This window comes from Lepidochelys kempii, chromosome 7, assembly GCF_965140265.1.
Source record: "Lepidochelys kempii isolate rLepKem1 chromosome 7, rLepKem1.hap2, whole genome shotgun sequence".
Lineage (NCBI taxonomy): Eukaryota > Metazoa > Chordata > Testudines > Cheloniidae > Lepidochelys > Lepidochelys kempii.
Window position 1 is genome coordinate 13,511,943 of NC_133262.1, and position 24,116 is coordinate 13,536,058.

A 24,116-nucleotide genomic window follows, 5' to 3' on the forward strand; every position below is an offset into this window, starting at 1 on the left:
TTTGTATTTCATCTCTCCTCATCCTACCTTGTAATGCTAGAATTATTTCAGAGGGTAAAAGAGTGTGTTATTTGTCTCTGGAGGACAAAAGTGAGATGGGGAAACTAGGAAAGTTGAAAATATTTTGTCTCTCTCTATGCAGTGAATCCACAAGCAACACCACCTCACTTCATCCCATGTCAATTCCTCCATTTCTATGTGTAGTAACTGAACAGCAGCCTGCAGGAAGAACTCCATTGTACATTACAATCATTTTGGGTGGTATAAAAGCGCCTCCATTTGTCTTTGTGGTCACCATTATTTTGGTTTCATGATTTACACATAAATCTGACATGGAAACTCACTTTATTCTCTGAAACATCTCTGATTCTCTTCTGAAGCAAAGCCCATCTTACCTGTGCGTGTGTGTGTGTGTGTGTGATGCTGTGACTGTTTGTGTACATAACAACACACAGTAAAACTTTGACTAAACCCCATAAAGAGTGGGGGAGGAGTCTTCTGGGGAATTGCTTGAGAGGTTTCTTGATGCTTCTGCTGCCCCTACTACTGCTTCTTGTGAGCCCTAGGTGCTCCTGAGCTGCTGGTGTTTGCAATGGTGGCCTCTCTTGGCTGGTGAAGTAGGGGGTTCAGCAAAGTTCCTTTGCAGGAACTTGTGATCTAGGTTTTGCTTGTAGTGCAGGGTCACATGTAACCTTCTCACATTTTCCGTACATGTAGCACAACATTTCAAGCCCCTGTTTTCATCTAAATTATTCTGAAACCTTAGATACTATGCTCACCTGCCCTTCCCATTGGCTTCCTGTACAGCCTGTTCTCTACTGCCCTCCATCATCAGTGTCACACATATATGTATTTTAGTATGAATGCATTTATATGTGTATGCCTTTATGCTTATATAGATGTATTTTTTTTCCTCATGGTATTTATTTCCCTACCAGAAATAAGTGATATGACTCTCAAGAGAACCTGTTCTTCCGAGATTTTGCAGCTCAACCTTGCAGATCTGAAGAGGGCTTGAATAGTTTGCATGAGTAAACAAAAATTCTGGGTGTTATAACCCACATCAGACCTTTTGAGAACTGCCCATGAGCAATCAAATGCTCACAGCCCCATACTTTTCTAATGTGGCCCAAAAGGCTCCCTGTATTAAAAGATCATAGAAAATTTCATTTAAAAACAATAACAAGAAGAAATAAGAAATAGCACAATGGCCAAATCAGTTTTTCAAACTGAAAGCAGCAGCTACTCTTCGGTCATTCATTTTTTCTGTCTTCCAGGGGAGGTGACCACACATACTTGGGAGCTCAAAATAGTTTACTGCATGCTAGCACTGACCTCTCTCTGTCTCTCTCTCTCAGCAATATTTTCTCAATTCTTATTAAAGAAACAGAGTTATAAGACAAATTCTCAAGAGGAGAAGATAAATAGCGATCTGTAAAGGGAAAGCAGTATATCAGAGGGGGAAAGAAGTCCATCAATAAGCTTAAGCCCAGAAAATCTTATAGAGAGATGAAATGTCAGTTCATGTAATGTTTACAGCACTATGAAAGAGGTATATAATCAGGGAGATTAACTGAAACCCAGTCCTTAAAGGCAGAGAAAGCTCCAAAGGGAGTCCCTGAGATGGATCAATGGGATGGATAGGACAATTAACCATCCTCAGACTATCAGGCTCCTCTAGACTCAAAGTAAAAACATTATACTGACATAAAGCTGGGGAAGATGTTCATAATGGAAACAAATAGTTAAAGGTGAGTTGATCCCAGCTTAATTGAACTGACAGAAGGATAGTCACGAACAAACCTCTTCCATAGTGTTTTATTGCTTGGAAATGTGAGCTGCTGACGAAAGGGCATGAAAACAAAAAACATATTTGGAATAACAAGCCTCCAGGGAATGGAAATTTAGTTCCTCTCCTTCTGTGAGCCATTGACTCTGTATGTGTTCCAAAATTATATTCCATAGGATGAGGAATAAGGTGTAAACTGCAGTATAAATTATATTCTATCTTAGGGCACTAAGACAGTGAAACACTTCTATTACTGTGGAAAAGGTGTTTTGATTGAAGCTCTCTCCCCTGACACAAAACACTTAAACGAGAAAGGCCTACTGGCAGTATGCATGGTTCCCACTGAATTCAATGGAAGTTCTGCGCGAGTAAGGCAGGCAGGATTTGGCTCTTAAAAAGAGATGGGAAGGAAACTGGTTAGCTATTAAATAGTTTGCTGTTTACTTTCTTGGCCTGTACACCATGCCAGAGAAAACTTGCAAATGTGTTGAATTTCCTTGTTTTATACAAAAATGGTGATTTGGATTAGAAGAAGGAGGATCATTACAGGATAGACGTTCTTGTAACATTCATTAGAGAGAGAGAGAGGTCATATTACATTGATCTTTGTTTCTTTAAACAGAGCTTTAGTTTCTACAGGCTGTACTCTCTGCATTTACTACTGAAGACAACATGTTCTGTCCATTTGTTGCAATCTAAGTTTAGCCTCAGAACTAATGATGAGGTTATTATTATATATTTGTATTACAGTAGTACCTAGAAGCCCTAGTCATGCACCAGGACCCCATTGTGCTAGGCACTGTACAAACACAGAACAAGGATCCCTGCACCAAGATTGCCTGAATTTGCCAGTGATGATCCTTTTAAGGCCTAACATTATTCCCACAAATATTACAATGAATAAGATCCAGACTTTACACAAGATCTGTGTTACTTTGCCACAACTCTCATTCCTGATATGGTTAGTTCACTCAAACAAACTCATCATTAGATTTCAGCTAATAATTTTGTTTAATATTTTGAAATGAACAAATGAATCATGTAACTTGAAGGACCCTTGTAATAAAAATTACCACCACTTAACATAGACGGTTTGAATAGTATTACGCTATCAAGAGGCTTTGAAATCAAACTGTCATCTTATTCCTCACATTATTTGTAGATGATCAAGATAAGGAATAGTTATATTCTCTGCTCTGTACTGTCGAACTCTATGTGCATACTGTAGAGCATTTATGCTCCATGCATGACATTCCATGGATGCCAATGGAATTTCCACATGCAAAGCATAAAATAAGGACCCACCATATTATTTATTATCTTATTACTGACAGCTGAATGTAATATGCATCCCTTGTGTTCTACATATTACAGAGAAAAGACTGCCTTGAGGAATTCACAGTCTAGTTCAATGTGAGACAATATACAAAATAATATGGGAACTTTCAAGCCCAAGACAGAGTAGAAGAACTGAAGCTAAATATATACATAGGAAATGCTGATAGTGAATACTAAAGAAGATCTTTCCTTACTATTTTAAGTACAGATAATCCTGAGAGCAGAAATTCGTTCCCATCTCCCCCATTCCACTGCTAGGAGATTGGAATGCAAAAGCAAGAGGAGGGGAATGCAGGATAAGGCTCCAGCTGGGATCTTAGGCCCTCATGTTCATCAGACCCAGAAATAAAAACATGAAACGATGGAGGGGCGGTGTGGAAATCAGACTCCTAGGGATGGATCCAGCCCCTGAGAGAAGAGACTATTCCTCCCACCTCTGACAGAAGCAGTGAAGCGGGGGTTGGGGGAACAACAGCCCCAACTTGGGCCTCACATCCCACCACACTGCTGGAGCTGTGAAGGTTTACAGCAGCTGAGGATCTGCCCTTCTGTTTTATAAATGTTTTGAAACTAGCCTTACCACTAGTCCCACATTTGCTAAGAGAAAAACAACAGAGTAGTGGACACTAGTACATTCCCAATTCTGAATGTGCAGTATGGAGATAGCCACAAAGGTGCTCTTCTTTTAACGCACTTTAAATGTTGTTGAAAGCTAACTTTTAAAATAAGCTGATGTCCCAAAAGTGTAAATGCTATCATGTATGAGGTAGAAAATTGTCAGCTGTGACTCTAAGACTATTTATTCCCAACCCAAGAAATAATGGTTATCTTCCATTTCTGCAGCAATGCAAGGAGAAATTGACACCATCTCAAAAAAAGAGGTCAATTATATATTGGGTAGGAAGGTTGTCATGTGGAAAGGAGATAAAGATCTTCAGCAAGAAAGCAAGAGACCCTGAACACCTTGATGGAGTTTAAATAATTTGGCAAAAATTTTCAGTAAAAGCCTTAACGTATCTCAAATTGTCCACCTTAAAACTGCCAGTCACTAAATATGCCTGAAACTTTCAGCCTTAATCTGTTTCTTTACTCACATTAATAGATAAAGACACTAAGTTTTAGAGCAAAATGAATGTTACAATCAAGAATATTCTGACTCTTCAAGGCTTTTTGGTCGCCCTAGTCAAAAGAAGAAATTTTAAGGGAAGGCTTTCTTCTGCCAAGTTCAAAGTAAGCAAAATAATGCACAGCTGATTTAATCTAGGTTTAAAATAAATATCAAGGCTAATAAATAACTATTCTACCACAATACCCAAGCAATCTTGCTCTTTTCTGCTTCCACTTCCATGTGGATTTATATACCCAGCCCCACGCCCCAAATAGATTCAGCCACTTATTACTAATTATGCTCATCAACACTCTGCAAGGTGCAGTTGCTAAACTACCTGGACTGGGTAGCAAGGTTCAGGAAGGCTGATTGTCATGGGAGGTGCTTTAAATCTATCTCTGCCGCAGTCTCTGTGAGAACTGTCAGCCACATCAGTTACTAACTGGTAATTCTGTGCAATTGTAAAAAGAAGAACAAAAGAAAAAATAAAACAGCAAATCTGAGGATGTTGTCCCTCTTCCCTCCAGTTTTATACAAGTTAAAAAAGAAGCTGTGACCTTATTAAGTAATGGGTGTATTCATGAATGGATAATATATAACAGAAGTAAATAAAAATGCTGTTAATTAATTCAAATGAATGCACCAGACAACATGGATGTTAGTTTGTTGGAGCTGATCATTAAGAAAGTTGGATTCTTTTGTTGTTGCACTGGAACCAAAGACCTATTGTCACACTTCTTTACTTTACCAGAATGTGAAACCTGAGGCCTTGGTCCTTCGAACTATTACACAAGAGTTTAACTTTAAACATCTGAGTAGTCCTATAGATCACAGAGGAACTACTCATATGCTTACAGTTAGGCATATGCATAAGTGTTTGCAGGATTGGAATCTAATTCCCTGTATGTAAGTTCATGTTTAGCTTTCCTACTATGATTTCAGTGGGACTACTCATAGGTGTAGAGTTAAGCACATATGTGTTTTCCATATTAGAGCACTAGTGGAGGCTTTGCTCCGTGTATATTTGAGAACCAGGGCTGACATCCACAAACAGGCTTCGCCCTGGTCTACACTATGAGTTTAAGACGAATTTAGCAGCGTTAGATCGATTTAACCCTGCAACCATCCACACGATGAAGCCATTTTTGTCCACTTAAAGGGCTCTTAAAATTGATTTCTGTACTTCTCCCCAACAAGGGGATTAGCGCTGAAATGGACATCGCTGGGTCCAATTTGGGATAGTGTGGACACAATTCAATGGTATTGGCCTCCGGGAGCAATCCCAAAGTGCTCCATTGTGACTGCTCTGGACAGCACTTTCAACTCAAATGCACTAGCCAGGTACACATTGCTTTGAGCAAAGACCAACCAGCAGTAACTGCTCATAGGAGTTGTCATTACCAGTGCTTATGATGCAGTGGCTGAATATAATCACAATATTTTAATCAAATTGGAACAATTAGACTTTGTAAGCTTGTCTGAGAGGCTGGCACCTCAGTGTTACATTAAAAACGTGAGGAGAAAATGACATGAGTATATTCCCATTTTGCTGTGGATTTTTTGCTCAGCAAATCCTAAAAGTTTCACACTTCTCTGAATTTGATTTTCCATCATTATTTGCAAGCACACATAGCCAGGGGATTCTCTCCAGGTGTAAAATTGCCATAAGGTTAGCAGAATATTTTTACAACCTAAGGGTAAATTACACTCTGTTCCTACAGTATCCTGGGAATGAGTCCATCTGGTATCATAGATGATTTTGACGCAAAAGTTTGCAGAAAACCCCATACATGTGGTTGGGACCAAGGTTCTGCTTGCCTGACAATGTTTGATGTGCCACTAAGCAGGATTCGCTCCTATTTAGCCCCATCCAGCAATAGATTACACACTGGGTCTCTGATGGAGCCTATGCATATCCCCAGTAGCTTCATTATAATCAGCTATACTAGGATTTGGGTCAAAGTGGAAAAAATGTCATCCGCTAATATCATAATTCTTCATTCTTTTCAATGTCTACAGCATATTCTGGAGAGTGTGTTTTTCTTTTCAGAACAGCACAAGATCTTTCTAAAGATATTTTGTTAGCTTAAAGTATGAATGAATGATTTGCCTAGTTTTTAATCCATTGTGCGTTAAATGTGGATCTATCTATCTATCTATCTATCTAATCTTTTAGGTGGTCTTACCACATCTAGAAAAGACTAGGTAATTTTATGACAACTTATAATATTTCTTGAAATAAATCTCATATTTCAGGGAATAAGCTTATCGCCTGCAGCGATTCTAAAAGAGCTACAATTCCCCTGACCCATCCTGCCCACCATGTGCGAGACTGCATATTTTGCTAAATGCATTCATATTTCTAAAGCGTGAGACATTGGCTACTGTTGAAGAGAACAACTGAGTAAATAGACTAATAGTGAGATCAGGTATGGAAAATCCTCTATTCCCTAACTTCAGAAATTTTGTTTTATTTTAATTTCATGTAGAAGTAGTTACCCCAAAGGGAAATTTCAAAGGTACTGTTCTCCGAACAGAAAAAACAAAACAAAACCCAAAATCCTCATCACTGCTGATGGGTAAAATGTGCATCCCGACATACAACACTGTAGTCCTTACACAACAGTCTCTGGAATTCAATAATTCTTCAGAGACTGTCACAGGTATGTTGATAGCAAGAGGTGTGATTCACATAACTGCATTTTTCACAAAGATCCTGTAGATAAATGAAAAACAAAATAAAATAAATAAAAAACAAGAAAATTGTGCCTTGGAAGTTGCAAATATGCAGTGAAACGGCCTGCATATTTGCAACTTCCAAGCATTTTAATTTCAGTAGGCCTCATTAGCCAGGGGAGATACTGTCCACTACTTTCTCTGTTCTTTTAGTGCATCTTCACACAACTCCTATCTACTTGTCCAATATTATTCCTACCAGACTCCTTGCTGAGTTACTGATAGTAATAAAAATGAAGTAAACCCCACACGTGGCAGGCATGGTCTCTGCACACCTTCCTTTCAGTAATACACTAGTTTAATGACTCTGCCTTGAATCTGTTTGGCAGATTCAAAATCTGGTGACAGGCGTGTACATTGTCTAGGTAGTTGTACCTTAACTTTTACAGAGGAAAGTAGCTCAGAAAATGTAGTCCTGCATTATAAAAGAAGCAACTGCATATGGAGCTAGCCTGGCAGTCTAGTATTATGCCATACAGGAGAGCTCTAGAATCTGGTCTCTTGCTCTCCAGGGATTTGATCCCATTGAACTCAGTTAAAACTAAGGCTTCCTTTGACCTAGGTGGGAGTTGAATTGGCTGCTTGGCAAGTATGACCCGTGAGGAAGGAAGGAGGGAGGGAGAGAAGGTGGTGGTGGTGAACCTCCAGTTAGGAGACTGGGAGCTCTAATACTACTTCTACTGGGAGAAATGTAGATTCAGAAAGGGCTTGCCCTTGCTCCCAGATAAGTTAATGGAAAAACTCCCATTGACATTGATAAGCCCAAATGCAATAATGTGATAGGGATGTGGGGAGATGCCTAGCAAAGTGTGTGGTAGCTGAGGCTGACTGGAGACTACTGAGAAGGAGAGAGAGAAAGCTGACCCTCCTTTGCTGATTCATTAGACTCTGAGATCAGCCTTATGGAAAAGCTCTATATAGCATGAAGCCAGTATGATTTGATAGACATTTAATAGGATTCTGTAGAGTTTTTCTTAAATTACATAGCATTTAGTAGGGAGTAAGATCCTTTCTATAGGTTTTTGTTTGTTTGTTTGTTTTTTTAATACCACACTATTGATTTCTATAGCAGGAACATAATTTTCCATTACATTCTATGGAATGGCTCATAACCTCTGAACAGGCGTTGATTTTGTATTTCATTAGAGAGAACAGTGCAAGCTACTGAGTCCATCACAATACTCTGTGAAACAGGGTAGTCTCTGGCACCCTGCACACTGGGGCTTTGGTTTAGTATTGCACCAGAAGAGAGAGCCTCTGACTCTGCTGAACTACCTACACTGGTTTCTAGAGTACCCTAGGTTCATCCTGAGACATGAAGTGGTCTACAAATCCAGTGCTAACTAGGGCTGACTCTCAAAGGTGCAACTGTATAAAAAAGGTTGAAGTGGGGGGAAAACAAAAGTTTAAATGCCTAAGTCCTGCAGCTGAAGTGAAGGGGATATGAACAGAATGGTTGAAAGATGTTGGAAGGTTATTCTAAGAGGTTATTCATCCTTCTCACCCTTCCCCATAGGATGCACACTACACCTGTAAAATTTTATGGAATCACAGACTCAGCTGACTGCTTGCAATAAACATCATGAGTCACAAATCTACCTAAAATTTGGCTCTTTTCACTTTGGGCATTTACTGTTTAATTCAGATAGAACAAAATTAAAGTCTTATGAGCCAGATATTTAATTGTTTATGTATACAATCCCTAATTTTCACAGACAGATACCTACAGGTAAGCAGAGCTATTTATTGATCTATCTATCTATATATATATATAGTAACTGGCAATTCCAAAAAATCAGGGGAAAAAATTCATTTTGGGTCAACTTGATAATACATTTTTTTGAAATTTCAATCAAATGAAAAGAAAAATAGGCCTGGGTAGAATGAAACATTTTACTCAACCTGCAACATTACATTTCAATTTCAATTTTGACTTTTATTAGGGCATTTTTAATTTTTATAATAAAAGCAATTTCAAAACAAAGTCATTTTGAACCAAAAAACCCTAAACATTTCATTTAAAGAAAGCTGAAACAAAACTCCGTCTTTTTTGGATTATTTTTAACACAAAGAATATGAAAAACCAACTTGAATTTTCAAAAATGTTGATGTTGGAAAACCTGCATTTTTCACCAAAAAAGGTTTTGCCCAACTTTACATGTGACTGTAAACTAGAGTTTGCATCAGAGTAAGTCCATGCACCAGCTGGCCATGCACACTTCTGAAAATCTGTCCCTATATATCTTTTTAAAGTATGACATTATTTTAGAAATTGCCAATTATTCTTGGTTTATTGTACATCCAAATAGCGTGGTGTAATGTCTAGTAGTAAAACAGGCTTTAGCTACTTAGGGAAAGTGTCCTTGATCGGTCCCCAGAGATGTGTCATTTCTAGTTATACTCATATAATGTTGTCGGGTGAGAATGTAAAACTCCAACAAACTACTGAAGTTTACAGACTTCTTATCACACCATACTGATGTCATAACTGAAAAACAAATTATGTTTTCAAAAAGGGGGTTGATGATGGGGGGGGATATGTAAAAATGAAGCTGTTGGCAGAATGCTGTTAGCTCATGAATTATACATTTAAGAAAAGCTAGGCTGCTGGATTTTGAAACTTCTGATTTACTGTGTTTTATTAAAAATAGAATTTCAGTACTAGTCCTGCCACTTTTGGAACATGATAGAAAGATCTTTGCAGTCAGCTGTCAAACTCCAGGCAGCAGAAAGGAGCAGCTGTGGCAGAGGCAGACAGAAAACTTAGAAACAGCGGGGAAACAAGAGGAAAGGGGGTGAAAGAAGAGGGTTAGGAGAGAGGGAAGCAAGGAATTCAGTGCTGCATGGAGAGCACAGAGAAGTGAGACATAGAAGTAAGTCGTAAAAGGGTGAGAGTTACAAGAGATCAAGAGGTAGATGGTAGCAAAGGGCATGCACGTTGTCCTATTCTTAAAATAAATTATAGAAAAAAAAAAGTATGTCCATATGAGGCCCTCATGTCCTCCCTTCTTGGGAATATGGTGATACACCCTTAAATCACCCTATTTTTTCTCATGTTGCTTAAAACAGAAGAGAAGGGGCCAATAGAATATTGGGATGAACATGGAACTTGATGTACAGGATTCAGTATACTCCTCCATTTGGGTATTCAGTAATCTTCAAAATAGAGTAAGTTATCTCACAGTATACCTGTGATAATTATAACAGAACTCATGATTTTCTGTTACTGACCCTACGGAAAGAGTTGTTTAGATGCAATAGTATTAAGGCCAATCTCTTATATGAGCTGTCCCTAGAAGGTGACATAAATGCACGTTAGGTCTTGTTTGATTCCATCAGTAAAGAGCAGCACTACACAAACAAACAGTAGGTATACAATACTGGGTGTTGGTGTGATACCTCTCCCTATTTCTTTCTCTTTCTTATTCCCTGGCAGAGGGGATGATCTGGGGCACTGTCAAGGTTCCTCCCCCACTCTGAACTCTAGGGTACAGATGTGGGGACCTGCATGAAAAACCTCCTAAGCTTATCTTTACCAGCTTAGGTCAAAACTTCCCCAAGGTACAAAATATTCCACCCGTTGTCCTTGGACTGGCCACTACCACCACCAAACTAATACTGGTTACTGGGGAAGAGCTGTTTGGACACATCCTTCCCCCCAAAATACTTCCCAAAACCTTGCACCCCACTTCCTGGACAAGGTTTGGTAAAAAGCCTCACCAATTTGCCTAGGTGACTACAGACCCAGACCCTTGGATCTGAGAACAGTGAAAAAGCATTCAGTTTCTTACAAGAAGACTTTTAATAAAAATAGAAGTAAATAGAAATAAAGAAATCCCCCCTGTAAAATCAGGATGGTAGATATCTTACAGGGTAATTAGATTCAAAAACATAGAGAACCCCTCTAGGTAAAACCTTAAGTTACAAAAAAGATACACAGACAGAAATAGTTATTCTATTCAGCACAATCCTTTTCTCAGCCATTTAAAGAAATCATAATCTAACACATACCTAGCTAGATTACTTACTAAAAGTTCTAAGACTCCATTCCTGGTCTATCCCCGGCAGAAACCAGCATATAGACGGACACAGATCCTTTGTTTCTCTCCCTCCTCCCAGCTTTTGAAAGTATCTTGTCTCCTCATTGGTCATTTTGGTCAGGTGCCAGCGAGGTTACCTTTAGCTTCTTAACCCTTTACAGGTGAGAGGAGCTTTCCCCTGGCCAGGAGGGATTTCAAAGGGGTTTACCCTCCCCTTTATATTTATGACAGGCACAAACCCCATCTCTTTCCCCGGAGAGAACAAAGGAGAAGTTGACAAAACTGGGTTCCTCTTCCTTTGCTTCATGGTTGGCAGGAAAAGCTGCAGGCTTCTTCTTGTTCTCCTTTCTCATTTGTAGGAGATTTCTGAATTTTAAATTGCCCAACACAGTGATCATCACTTTGAGTGTTATCCCTATTCTAAAACCTAACACCAGCCAAAATTACCAGAACACCAGTCTGTGCAGACAGTGTGTTAACCCAGCTGACAGCTGAAGCCATCAGCAGAATCCAGGTATTTTTCTTAAATCCAAATGTCAGCAACAGTATGGAGATAAGTTAATGGTCTCTGTCCTGATACTCAAAGCCCTTGATGAGATTTGCCATAACTACTTGATAACTCACCTCTCCCTCCATAATTCTGACCTCCCACAACATATACGTACCGCCAGTAGAATAAAACTGTCAAGAATAAAACTGTGTGGAAGATATGTAAATTTCACCAGATCTGAATCTATGAAACTCTCTCTTAGAGCAGACGAGAAGTGCCATAGAACTATCTTCCGAACTAAAAAACAAATTCACACCAAGTTACACACCCAAATATAAATAAGCCATCCTACAAAAACTTATGCTAATATCAAACCATTTCTCCTATGGGGTGGAAAGAAACAGAAAGCAGGATTCTTATTGTTGTTTCTTTTCTCAAATATCTGAAAAGCTTTCAGACACTGTGGTAATAGGGCCACAAATACCTAGAAATAGCTTACAAATGTCTCAATGAAGAGATGGGATTCAAATAGCCTGCAAATATCTAGATGGATAGCTGGGATAGAAACAAGCTTTTTCTACACACATATAAACACAGTAAGCTTCCAGAATAAATATAAGGATATGTGGGAGCCAAAATGCCATGCAAAGAGCAATAGAACTGTCAGATATTTAGAAGGACAGTATTATAAATGGAAATTACTTACTAAAACAGCTTTTCAGTGGCACTTCAGCACTTTTGTTTCTTCTTCTTGTTGAAGCCAAGAAATAGATTGGCAATAGAAAAAGAAAATGAGTGGTGCACAAAAGTTGGTGAATTTCTGAAAAGGTTTGATTTATGTTTTAGGATGAACAAATGCTTATTTAATCTGAGTTCATACCAAATTTCTCCTGTAAGAATGACTGAATATTTGAAACTGGCTACATTTGGGTTAGGCTCTAACATGGAATAGAGTACATTGGAAAGGATGTGTGATGAATATTTGATGTTTTCCAGACCTTTCCTATGCTTGGATCTTCAATGATAACCCCTTGTATGTTCAGGAGGATAGTCGTCGATTTGTATCCCAAGAGACAGGAAATCTATACATCGCCAAAGTAGAGCCATCTGATGTGGGCAATTACACCTGTATTGTAACTAATGCTAAATCAGAACAAAGTGTCCGGGGCCCACCCACTCCACTCATCCTCCGTAGTGATGGTAAGTTCTTTTAATGTGACTATCTGGAAAAAAATACAAAACTTATTAAAATCATTTATTTGACTTTGATGTTAGCTATTCATTCTGAGGCAATAACAAATCCCTGTAGACAAACATGCAGATTCATACTTCTTATTTGGATCCTGATCCAAAGATTCCTTTTTACCTTTAGTGGACTTTGGATCAGGTCTCAGTTGGTAAAACGAAGAAAGAGGTTCAGTTTAGGGTTAATTAATAAACTCATCTACAACAAGACAAAACGTAATACAACAGAAAGAAAGCAAAATAATGCCATTTCCCCATTCTAATTTTATTCTTCCCAGGAAGGCTTATGTTTGGATTTGAATTTGACAAAGCTTTCTAAACTTAAATTCAAGTTATTGCTCAAATATAAAATCCAGAGGTAGCTCAAAACTAAGTGAGTCACTGGAGTGAGAAAAAAACAAATACCTTTTAGGTAGCTGTCTAAATAAATGTTCACAATGGGGAATATATAGCTGGGAAACCTGTTAGCAAAGTTTTTTGATGGCATTGTTTACCTAAATTGTAATCCTTCATACTGCTTTCGAAGTACTCTGATAAACTAACAAAATACAGCAGAAGGTTATGTTCCTAGAATAAATAAAAGATAAATATGCATTATAGGGCAAGGTCTGATGGTCTTTTAATTCAGAAGATCAATTTTTGTGTTGTTTGCACAAATACCACAGCCCCCAAACAAATGTATAGCTCCATAGCTCATAAGTTAGTTATTTTATATAAAACATGGGTACAAACACCCTATGTTTTGCTCCTATTCTTCTTTACCCCTTTCTACCAACACGCTCCTTTTTTCCTACCCTCCTTCCTCCATCCACATTTTTTCCATACCTCTTCTGCTCCTTATCTTCTATCCTCTTTCTTTACATTAGGAAGAGTAGGGGCCTGATCCAGAGCATACTGAAATTCATGGGAGTATTTCCATTAACATCAGTGGGGTTTGGATTAGGCCCCAGGCCAGTGATCTCTGAAGCACTGTGCGACAGTGAAGAACAACACACATAATGTTAATGAAATTCTTGTTAAACATAAAAAAAAGAAGCACTGGTTTATAGCCAATATGGAATATGGATGAAGACACTGAACAGATTGAACAGTCCTGTATAGTCAGGAAATTCAGCTTTAAGCATATTGACTAAAAATATAAGCCTACAATCACTGCAATGCTAAACACCCCCAAACAGATCCTATTCACAATAAGCATTGCAGATACTAAACCCTTAGTCAGATTTTCCAAAATGCTCAGTACAGAAAATTGGGACCAGATTTTCCAAAACCTTCAGATCCTGTTTAGGTACCTAAATTAAATGATCAGATTTTCAAAAGTTCTCCGTACCCAGCTGCTTTCATTGTTTTCATCTTTGCCCACATCTCATACTGACTATTAACCATCTTGCTTTTTATACTTGACAGCATTGTGGTTAACACTGTTTGTATTAGAAGTCATTGCTCTGAACGGGAGCTTCTGGGTGCTCAGGTTTTTTCAAATATCTTGACCCACAAGTGAAATTTACCCTGGGCAAAACCTATACACTACTTAAGATCCACATAGACTGAAATAATTCCTGGGCCTTGTAGTGGCTGCTTGCACAGGGGTCAAATTTATGCAGAACCCCAGTCCTACTCCCTCTGAAATGATTTGAAAAATGCTGATTGATTCCCATGGGAACAGGATGAGGCTCTAATTTTAGAAATAACCACATCCTTTCTTTTACACTGAAATCCTGTTGTACTAGACAAGTCTCAAACACAACTGGAGTGCTAGCTCTTTTGATGTTCAACAGGTGTGATGGGAGAGTATGAACCAAAGATTGAAGTACGTTTTCCAGAAACAACATATGCAGCGAAGGGTTCATCTGTTAAACTGGAATGCTTTGCCCTTGGAAAGTAAGGAATTTTTGGTTTTGTTTTAATGTTTGTTATTCAACAGTGATAGTCACTGTGAGTTGTGAATATCTTTAGAATGCTGGGTCACGGTGGAGATTTTTTGATTGGTTGTCATCAAATGTCAAAAATACATAGAAAGGTCCTTTAAAAAAAACAACCCTTATTTTGGTTTATTATTGTTTCTGTATTAAATATTCACAATGATGCAGGCCAGCACACAAACAAAAATCTGAAGCTGACCTAGTGGCTGGTTTTGTTACAAACTCAGAACTAAGACTGCATTCGCTGAAAGGTTCATCAAGCTGTGTAAACCTTGGAAGGAAGCCCAAGCCTTAGTTTAGAACAATCTTGGGTTGATTTGCAGTTTTCAGTCAAGATCATGTAAAATACTATGTGAAACCAAATTTTGTGTTCAAATTCACATCTCAAAACAGAACTTGGGATGAACCCATGCCTATTGAAGCTGAACGCATTGTAAGGAACCTTCCAAAATGGAGCTACTGACGTTTGTGCAGTCCACTTTATAACTACTGTTGAGAGGTGCTGATTATCTCTTGAGAGGTGCTAAGGATCAAACCTCACATTATAGTCCATCAGAGTTAGAGGTACTCAGCACCCATCAGGACTGGACCATATCCTCTAGGCATAGTATTTATAGGAATCTATTGTGCTTGTCCAAAAGGAGTAGTTGAAGTAGCTTGACTTTCTACCTCATACTTCACAACATGTTGTTTAGTATGACATTCAGTCAGCAATAGAGTGAGCCAGATCCTCAGCTGGTGTAATTCAACTGGTGTAATTCAAATTGGTGCTGTCCCAATTGACACCCTCTGATGATCTGGCCAGTTTCTAAGCTATCCTGTTGCATGATTAATTGGCGTTTTCAAATAAAAAGCATGTTCCTGTTTTGAATATTAAAAGCAATTAACTGACATTTGTAAAGGATAATTACAGATAAACTGGAACTGCTTAGAGATGGAGAAGGTGTTATATCCCCTTCTCATAGTACGTCAAATGTTGCTGGGAGTACAGTTCTTCTGAGAGATGATTGGCCCTTTCATCTACAACATGGGTCTTTCTAAGAACAGTGTTTATTAAATGGCATTGAATTGACTGGAACTGCTATGATAAATACATTTTGGGAAAAAAAATTGTAATGGGAACTTGCTAAACACTGTAGTGAATCTCTTCTTAGATTAGCCATCAATGCTCACTTCACTATAATGATATGCTTTCATCAAACAGCAAGTTATCCAGCTCAATAAAGGGACAACAGGATGAAATTCTATGGCCCGTGTTATACAGGAAGGCAGACTGGATATTCTAAAGGTCCTTTCTGGCCTTAAAATCTATGAACTGCAGGAAACTGCAGTTGATTTGCTTTCCTAATTTTAGTTCTGGTCTACACTAGGCGGGGGAAAGGGTGGTGTAGATTTAAATTATGCAACTTCAGCTAGCTGAAGTCAAAGTATTTAGATCTACTTACCGCAATGTCTTCACTGTGGTAGGTTGACTGCTGATGCTCCCCTGCCGATTCTGCCTAAGCTTCTCAATCTGGTGGAGTACCGGAGTCGACGGGAGAGCACTCGGCAGTCAATTTATTGCATCTTCACTGGATGCGATAAATCAACCCCCACTGGATCGATCGCTCCGGAGGTAAGTGTAGACATGCCCTTAATCTCCATGTCTAAGGAAGACAAAGATCCCAGGAGAGCACTCAAGATCCTTTCCAACATGTCCTGTAGGGATCTGTGTCAGTTAACGCAATAAATATAAAGTAGGTTAAGAAGATCAGAATGTTCCCTGAGTAAATATTTTCTTTAGAAAAGCCCTCAGATTGTTGACTTCTATTTAGTTTTCATTCACTTTGACAATCTGTTTTAAGGTTGTGAGCTTTTAAATGTTTAGAGCTTTCCGGAGGTTAAAAGGCTGAGTTGTAGAGAAGACAAATTAATCAAATGTTCCTGCAGAAACCACTGTGAGAAGAAGAAAAATAAAATAAATTAACAAAACAAACAAACAAAACTAATAGGAGGAAAAAAATCAACAATTTTTATGACAATTTCTCCCAGATTAGTTTTCTACATTTAACAAATCTGGTTCCGCCTCTGCAAGACTGTGATTTTGCTTTATATACTTACAGTTATGCACATTTAAAGCCTTGATTTAAGAAAGAGTGGGTGAGTCAGTGTTGGCTTTACATTTCAAAGGTTTAAGTAGGAGTTTTATCAGATGTATGGTGAACATACAACAGAAAGAGATACTGGCTACATGGAGTCATCTCAAAAGGCATGTAAGTTATACATTAAAAAAAATGTTGCCATATTATTTCAGGGAGTCCAAGAAGGGCATAATAATGTGGTGCATGGGGCTTGCTCACATTCTGGGCACTTTGTAAAAAAAGTTAACATGATCTGACTATCCAAAAGGAGGTGAGGCTAAGGCTAAATCCCTTAAACAGTATGGTATTCTCTGAGTTGTGTTTGAAACAGGGAGCAAGTTATAGCTGTTCAAAGCAGCTTCTGCTACTCCACATATGTAATCACAGCTGATATCGGTACTGGTATGGTATCTTTGGGGTACATTCAGTAAGTACCAGTGACTACTGTACAATAATAAATAAATAAATACGGGTATCATTGATACCGTACTGACAATATGTACTGAGTGGAACAAGTGTGTATTGGATGGGTGCTGTTTGGTGTTCAAATCTGTGTAATGGAGTTTTAGGAGAATATTTCCATTATACATTTGCTATAGTACAGATATACTCTCTTTTCTTTCATGCAGTCCTTGATTTTTTTAAATTGAATTCAGCCATGCACCACATTTCTACCAGCATGTGAATATGTGAAAAGACACCATTCCAGAGTTGACAAGCATGTACGAGAACAGCAGGAAAACAGGATAGTATATGCATCATTCTGAAGCAGGTTACATAGGGCCATTTATTAAAGGAAGTTAGGAGCGTAAATATGCAAATATATGCTCACTAGAATATTCAAAGGCATCAGGGTTCCTAACTCCCCCTGATTTCATCTGAAGTTAGTCACCTAAGTAAAGATGGGCAACATTTTTTGACCAAATTCTTCTCTTTTTTTGGCAAAAATTGCAGATTTAGGTCAACCAAAAATTTAATGAATGTGTGTCAAATTTGCTGAATTGGCCAACCTGTTCACCCACCAGAATAAATAAATAAATAAATAAATAAACAAACAATTCTAAAAAAAAAAATCAAAATGTGCTATTTCAACATTTTATAAAGAAAATGTTTTGTTTTTTCCTATTCAAAATGACTTGGTTTCAAAATTTCCTTTCCTTTTATTTAAATACATATATATTTTAAAACCTCAAAGTCAAAATAAAGCATTTCATTTCAGATCTAACAAAATATTTAGTTCAATCCGGAATGATTTTTTTCAACTTATTCATTTGCCAGTAATTGCAGAAAAAAAAAAAAGTTCATTACAGGTCAACCTGGAACATTTCTTTTTCTGGACCTCTCAGCAAACCAAATAATCACTTCACACACCTCTAAGCGCTTGGGGGAGGATAGCTCAGTGGTTTGAGCATTGGCCTGCACAATCTAAGGTTGTGAGTTCAATCCTTGAGGGGGCCATTTCAGGATCTGGGGCAAAAATTGGGGATTGGCCCTGCTTTGAGCAGGGGGTTGGACTAGATGACCTCCTGAGGTCCCTTCCAACCCTCATATTCTATGATAAGCCTCAGTGCTTTTGAAAATCCCACAAGGTGTGTATAGGCATCTGGCACTTCATATTGTCTAAACATATCAGCTCAACATTTTTTTGAAATATACCTCTTAGATAGCTCAGCTGTTATGAGGTATTGTCTCTCTTAGGATTCAGAACTGCATTCGCATTATCCACTCATATATATTCATACTATTAGTCCACTTGGGTCAGCCAATGCCATCAGCTCTCAATGTCTTTGTGCTGTGTATTACAGAGATCTTTCACATTTAAGCTGGTGATAGACAACCTGCTGTACTTTTGCACTTCAAAAGCCTTAAATGAAAGTACTTGCACAGTGTTTAGAGAAACACGACCTTTTCCTTTTCTGGAACATAAAACCACACCACTGACTGCTGCTCACAAAACACATGTGCACTCTAAGATATAAGAGTGTGAGAACAGAGTTAAGTTTGAACTGTAGACATTGTTTGTATTTTCTGACTTCTGAGTCTTTTGTTCTTAGCCATCCCATTGTATTAACCCCAGTTTAATGGAGTCTAAATCGCAGTAAGAATGAAGATGCTGACTTATTGGCAATTCTATGATTAGACTTCTCCTTTTTGCTTATATGCAGTGATCTAACATTTCTTTCTAAAAGAATATTGACTTTTTAAATATATCTTTTCCTCACTACAATATTTCCTACACCCTGGACATAGCATGTAAATTAGTATATCAATGATTGGGACCTCAGGTAATTCTGAAGCATCTCAATTAAGAATTAATCATTTTACCTTTACTGCAATATTTATGGCACAGTGCTGCAAATAACAGTAAAGAACAAGCATTTCCAATTAAAAAATGCTAATAAATATCTCCTTCATTTCTAATTTCATTTTCTTCTGTGTAGCTTTTCAATACTAGCACTGAAGCTGTTAAGAAATAACCAAAAAAATGGTGTTAGATAAAGACCTTAGCCTCTATGCTATGGCTTTTTATTTTTTTGGTAACACTCTGGGGCACTGTAAATGATAAATGATCGTTATCTGCTATTACAGATGGCAAAATGAATATAGGTATAAATACATAGAAAGGACATTATAGCTGAAATGTTGACCCTTAACTCTAGTGTGCTGGTGGGTGCCACATATATAATAATTGAGAGTGAGAAAACAATACCATGTAGAAAATTTCAGATTCCGAAATCTGCCAGAAACTAATAACAGAGATCAAATTCATCCAGTGACTTAAAAAACTAAAGGACTAGTGGGGAAGCCTGGGGGTGGGGGTGATCATTAGAATTATTCTGCCTCCAGAGGTAAAGTCTCTTGTTGAAGACCTGCAGTCAAGCAAGAAACAAAAGAAAAAATTCAGGTAATAAGTACAGCTGCATAATAAATTGTCAGTACTAGAAAGAATGATTTACCATTAATTGTAATTAATGGACTTAATAATTCATGACTTCAAAATCCATTAGTCTTGATTTGGTTTTGTTTTCCTTAGTAGTGGTGATTCAGGAAAAAATGTCATGATAGTTTAGATCAAGATAATTAAGGTGGTGTATTTATTATTATATATACACAAGGAATGATAATACATTAACAAGTGGGATAGTAATGGATTGGTGTTAGTTTGATGTAAATGCAGGGTACATCCGATGATGTCTGGGGACTTACTCTTCTTGTAAACGAGCGTAACTGGAGTCTGAAACTGTCTCGATTATTATTATTTATTACAGCAGGATTAAAAAACATTAGGTGACAGTGAGAATTAGAAATGACAAAAGACCTAGAAAGAGGTTTTATTGTATCAAAAATTGTTTTTCTATCTCTAGTTATAAGTGAAAATAAATGTTGTGCCCATTATCTTTTGGTTGTATGGTTCTGGAAAATTGAAGGTCAAAGGATAAATTTAGCTTCCTCTGTCTCTTACATTATTTGACTAATCACTGGTGCCGGAACTTGACCCTCCCTCAACTTGTCCCCCGCAGATTTTTTTCCATCCAGCAGAATAATAGATTCTGGCGGGGGGGTGCTGCTATTATACCTTTCACCCAGCAGAGGCTGCTGTGTTGTTAGAAGAGCGGGCAGCTGGCTTACTACCAGAGCAGCCACCTTCAGAGAAAGAGGGGGTACTTTGGCTCCCCCCCGCAACTTCTACAAAGGTATTCGTGCCCTAGGCTATAATAGATATAACCAATAGTGAAGTACCAGACTGAAGAAAGACCAATTAATATACTGCGGGGGGAGGAGGGGGTGGAATCCTTCCAGAACTCTGCTTCACTGGCACTTTGGCTGCCAAGAAGAAGGCAATTTTTTGTCACAATAGATCTCAGAAATCAGCAAGTTGATTGCCAAGAACGTGAAGGTGGACAGAGCATCAATATTAGATTAACTTGGTTGAGGCGGTTTTCTGGTAGATGGAGAAGCTGCATGTAAGTTAGCTGTTCACAAAATATTGGAAGGACAGGAATGTACTTCCAAGCTAAAAACCAACATTAATATCAAATTATAAAAGAAGCATGAAGGATCCCATAATTAGTGGTGAATGGAGCAGGCAGTATTCCATCAAGTTTGGAGCAGGCAGCATTCAAAAGTAATTTTCAAATCATGAATCATCTACTGACAGTGAATTGTATGCTGGAGAATACAACAAGACTCTGTGTATAGCTTCCCCAGACCATGAAGGAACCTTTGACTTTTAGATGGAAAATAAATTAATATTGAAAGTGTTGGATGACTGGGTGGGTTGGGGGACACAAATATCTTGCATCTCCATCAGAGGAATAGCAGTTACATTTATGATTAACTAGAAGGGTGAACAGAATAAGACAAATGAAGCATTTAAATGTGTTTTAGTTTCATCATTTTGCACAGAAGGAAACTGAAATTCAGAAGAGTTACTTGACTAAATTCCCGTGACCACACAGCAACTCAGTGGCAGAACTGAGTTCTAAACTTCTGAGTTCCAGCATTGTGTTCATTTTACTGAACAACATTACATCCATGCGACATTAAAGGTCACATTTTAGAATTAACTGTATCAATAGTGCTAGATATTCTTACTTTCATTTTGAAAGGGTTTACTGCAATAAAGGCTCAGACACATTGCCTTTAACGCCAGAAGGGACCATCATGATCATCTAGTCTGACCTCCTGCACATTACAGGACACAGAACCTCACCCACCCACTCCTATAGTAGGCCCATAGCTCTGGTTGAGTTACTGAAGTCCTCAAATCTTGACATGAAGACTTCACATTACAGAGAATCCACCATTTACTCTAGTTTAAATTTGCAATGACCCAGACCCCATGCTTCAAAGGAAGGCAGAAGCCACCCAGGATCTCTGACAATCTGACCTGGGATAAAATTTCTTCTTAACTCCAAATATGGTCATCAGTTAGACCCTGGGCATGTGGGCAAAACCCATCTGCCAAACACCTGGGAAAGAATTCTCTGTAGCAACTAAGAGCCCTCCTCCTCTATTGTCCCGTCTCCAGCTATTGGGGATATTTCTAATAGTGGTCATGGATAGGCTGTATGTCTTTAGTCCCATCATACCAACCCTATTATAAACTTATCAAGCTTAGTCTTAAAATAAGTTAGTTTTTTCTTGTCCTCTTCTAGAGTTTCACTCCTTTGATAGGTAGGAACCTTCACCTAATTTCAGTTTGGTGGCTGAACAAAACAAATGGAAAAAAAATCATTTCAGGTCAAACTGAAACAAAAATGTTTCAATTTTTTCAGCAAAACTAAATGTCAGAACAGTTTTGTTTTGATTTTGAGTTTTTAAAAAGCATTTTAATATTTATGTTTTTGATAAAATGAGGGAACTGCCAAAATGAGACACCTTTCCAGAAATGCTTTTTCACCCTGACCTGGGCCAAATGGGAATAGGAGCATGCTTACTTGTGAAAATAAGCAAAATGGCTCCCGAAACAGGCACACATGCTGCAAATGCAAAATTCACTTGTATTCTGACTGGCAGTAACCCTGTTCATAGCCATTTCCCATATAGATTATCTCTGCTAACATCAGGAATAATACTTTTGGGAGCTTGTGTATATGGCCATTGCTGGATCAGAGAACATACAAGCACATACATGGGGACCATATAGCTCAGGCCCTTTGAATCATAACCCAGAACACTTATCATGGGGGGTTCCCCATCATCTTGCCACAGTTTTTGGACAGAGATAGCATTGTGTCTATACTCTCCAAACATGCTTACTAACTATATAAAAAACGTACAAGGTCTAGCTAACTCTACACACTGGTACTCTGCTAGGATCTGGTGGCTTCTGAAATAGAAGACATGGAGGATCACTAGAAGGCTCCTGTAGTGGGGCAGTCACCCTCCTCTGGCTCAGAAGGGGTTAAAAGTCAGCACTTGGAGAGGGCTGGGGTGGAGAGCCAATCAAAAGGGAGGCAGACAATCAGGGCCAGGCCTATAAAAGGGCTGCAGGGCCAGAAGGCAGTCAGTCTCTCTCCAGCTTTGGAGGCAGATGGATCTGGCTGTCTGAAGGACCAAAGGATACCTTGGACAGCATAGTGCTGGGGAAGGGCAGGAGGAGCTGAGGGAGCTCCAGCCTGGCAAACCCCCAGGCAGAGGCCTTGCTGTCAGGGCTGGAAGAGGTATTAGGGCTGTGGGGAGGCAGCCAGGGAAGGAAGAGGCAGCAGGTCCAACCCCCTGGCTGATGATGAGTGGTCACTTCAGACTGCAGCTTGCCCTTGTGGGAAGGGGCTAGATGAAGACTGGCAATGGGTCACTGAGGCGAGGTGGGCTTAGGAGATTGGGGTTCCATGGGGAGGGGAAGACCCCGAGTGTGGGAGCACTGCTGTGGGGCAGTACCCAGGAGAAGGGGCACCATGGGCTGGGAGGGATGCAGGGCCTGAAGTACAGAGGTGGAGACCAGGAAGCAGGCACTGGTAGGGAGACACCAGCCAGCAGGAGTTCCAATGTGCAACAAATGGGTTGGACAAGTTCTAGCTCACACTCCTGATTCAGGGAATGGATATTTTTGTTGATGCTCCGCACACTAACTGCTAGAGACAACAGATCCTTAGCATTACATCAGCAGTTACAAACTCCAGAGGGATCATCTCCATCTCCCTGTTGTACTGCTTGAGGTGGATCACTTGATTCTTGTCACACTTCTGACCAAACATCTCCTGCAGAGGAATGGAAGCCTCAGCTGCTCTCCAAGTAATAAAGCGGAATGATTGGAAGCTTGAGCCCTTTAATTATTATGCCCTTTGGAACTTAATTCTTTCGTGAGTCAGTATTTGATGCAGACATTATAGGAGCTTTCAAATCTCAGCTTTGTCTCATTTGTTTAACCAGGCATGGTTTTAATTATCTAAGCTGTAAATTTAATTTTATTGTGAAATGCCCAGAGATGCACAGCATGAAAGATGCGACAAAAGTACAGTGTGATCGACTGGCTGTTAGGCTATCTGTGCCTTCATTTCATGATGAGATGGAACTTTGTAACACCATAATCTGCACCAATAGGAAACACATTTAAATTGAGGCCCAGTGTGATAAGACTTATCCTCCAAAATAAAGTATTTTTTGTCTTCTTTTCTAATTTAGTAACTTATGGATGCGTGACTCTGCAGTCTGTGCTGTAGAATATGAATAAAAGTAGTAGTTGTGGCCAGTGGCCCTAGGTGCTCTGGAGCTTTCAGACAAACTATAGATTTATGTTCACAGACCTGCACGCATTTATATACTGTGCTTTCTTATTTTGGAAGAAAAAATCGAGACTTTGCTGTCTGTGAAGTGCAATGCAT

General features: G+C 38.8%; 1 protein-coding gene across 1 annotated transcript in view; it reads left to right on the top strand.

The window, feature by feature from the left end:
* Positions 1–24,116, top strand: part of CNTN6 (contactin 6) — a 228,021-nt gene that overhangs the window by 129,275 nt on the left and 74,630 nt on the right. Inside the window, exons 6-7 of the mRNA XM_073351147.1 lie at positions 12,498–12,701; positions 14,525–14,627. Of these exons, the coding sequence (XP_073207248.1) occupies positions 12,498–12,701; positions 14,525–14,627 (307 nt within the window). The remainder of the gene's footprint in view (positions 1–12,497; positions 12,702–14,524; positions 14,628–24,116) is intronic.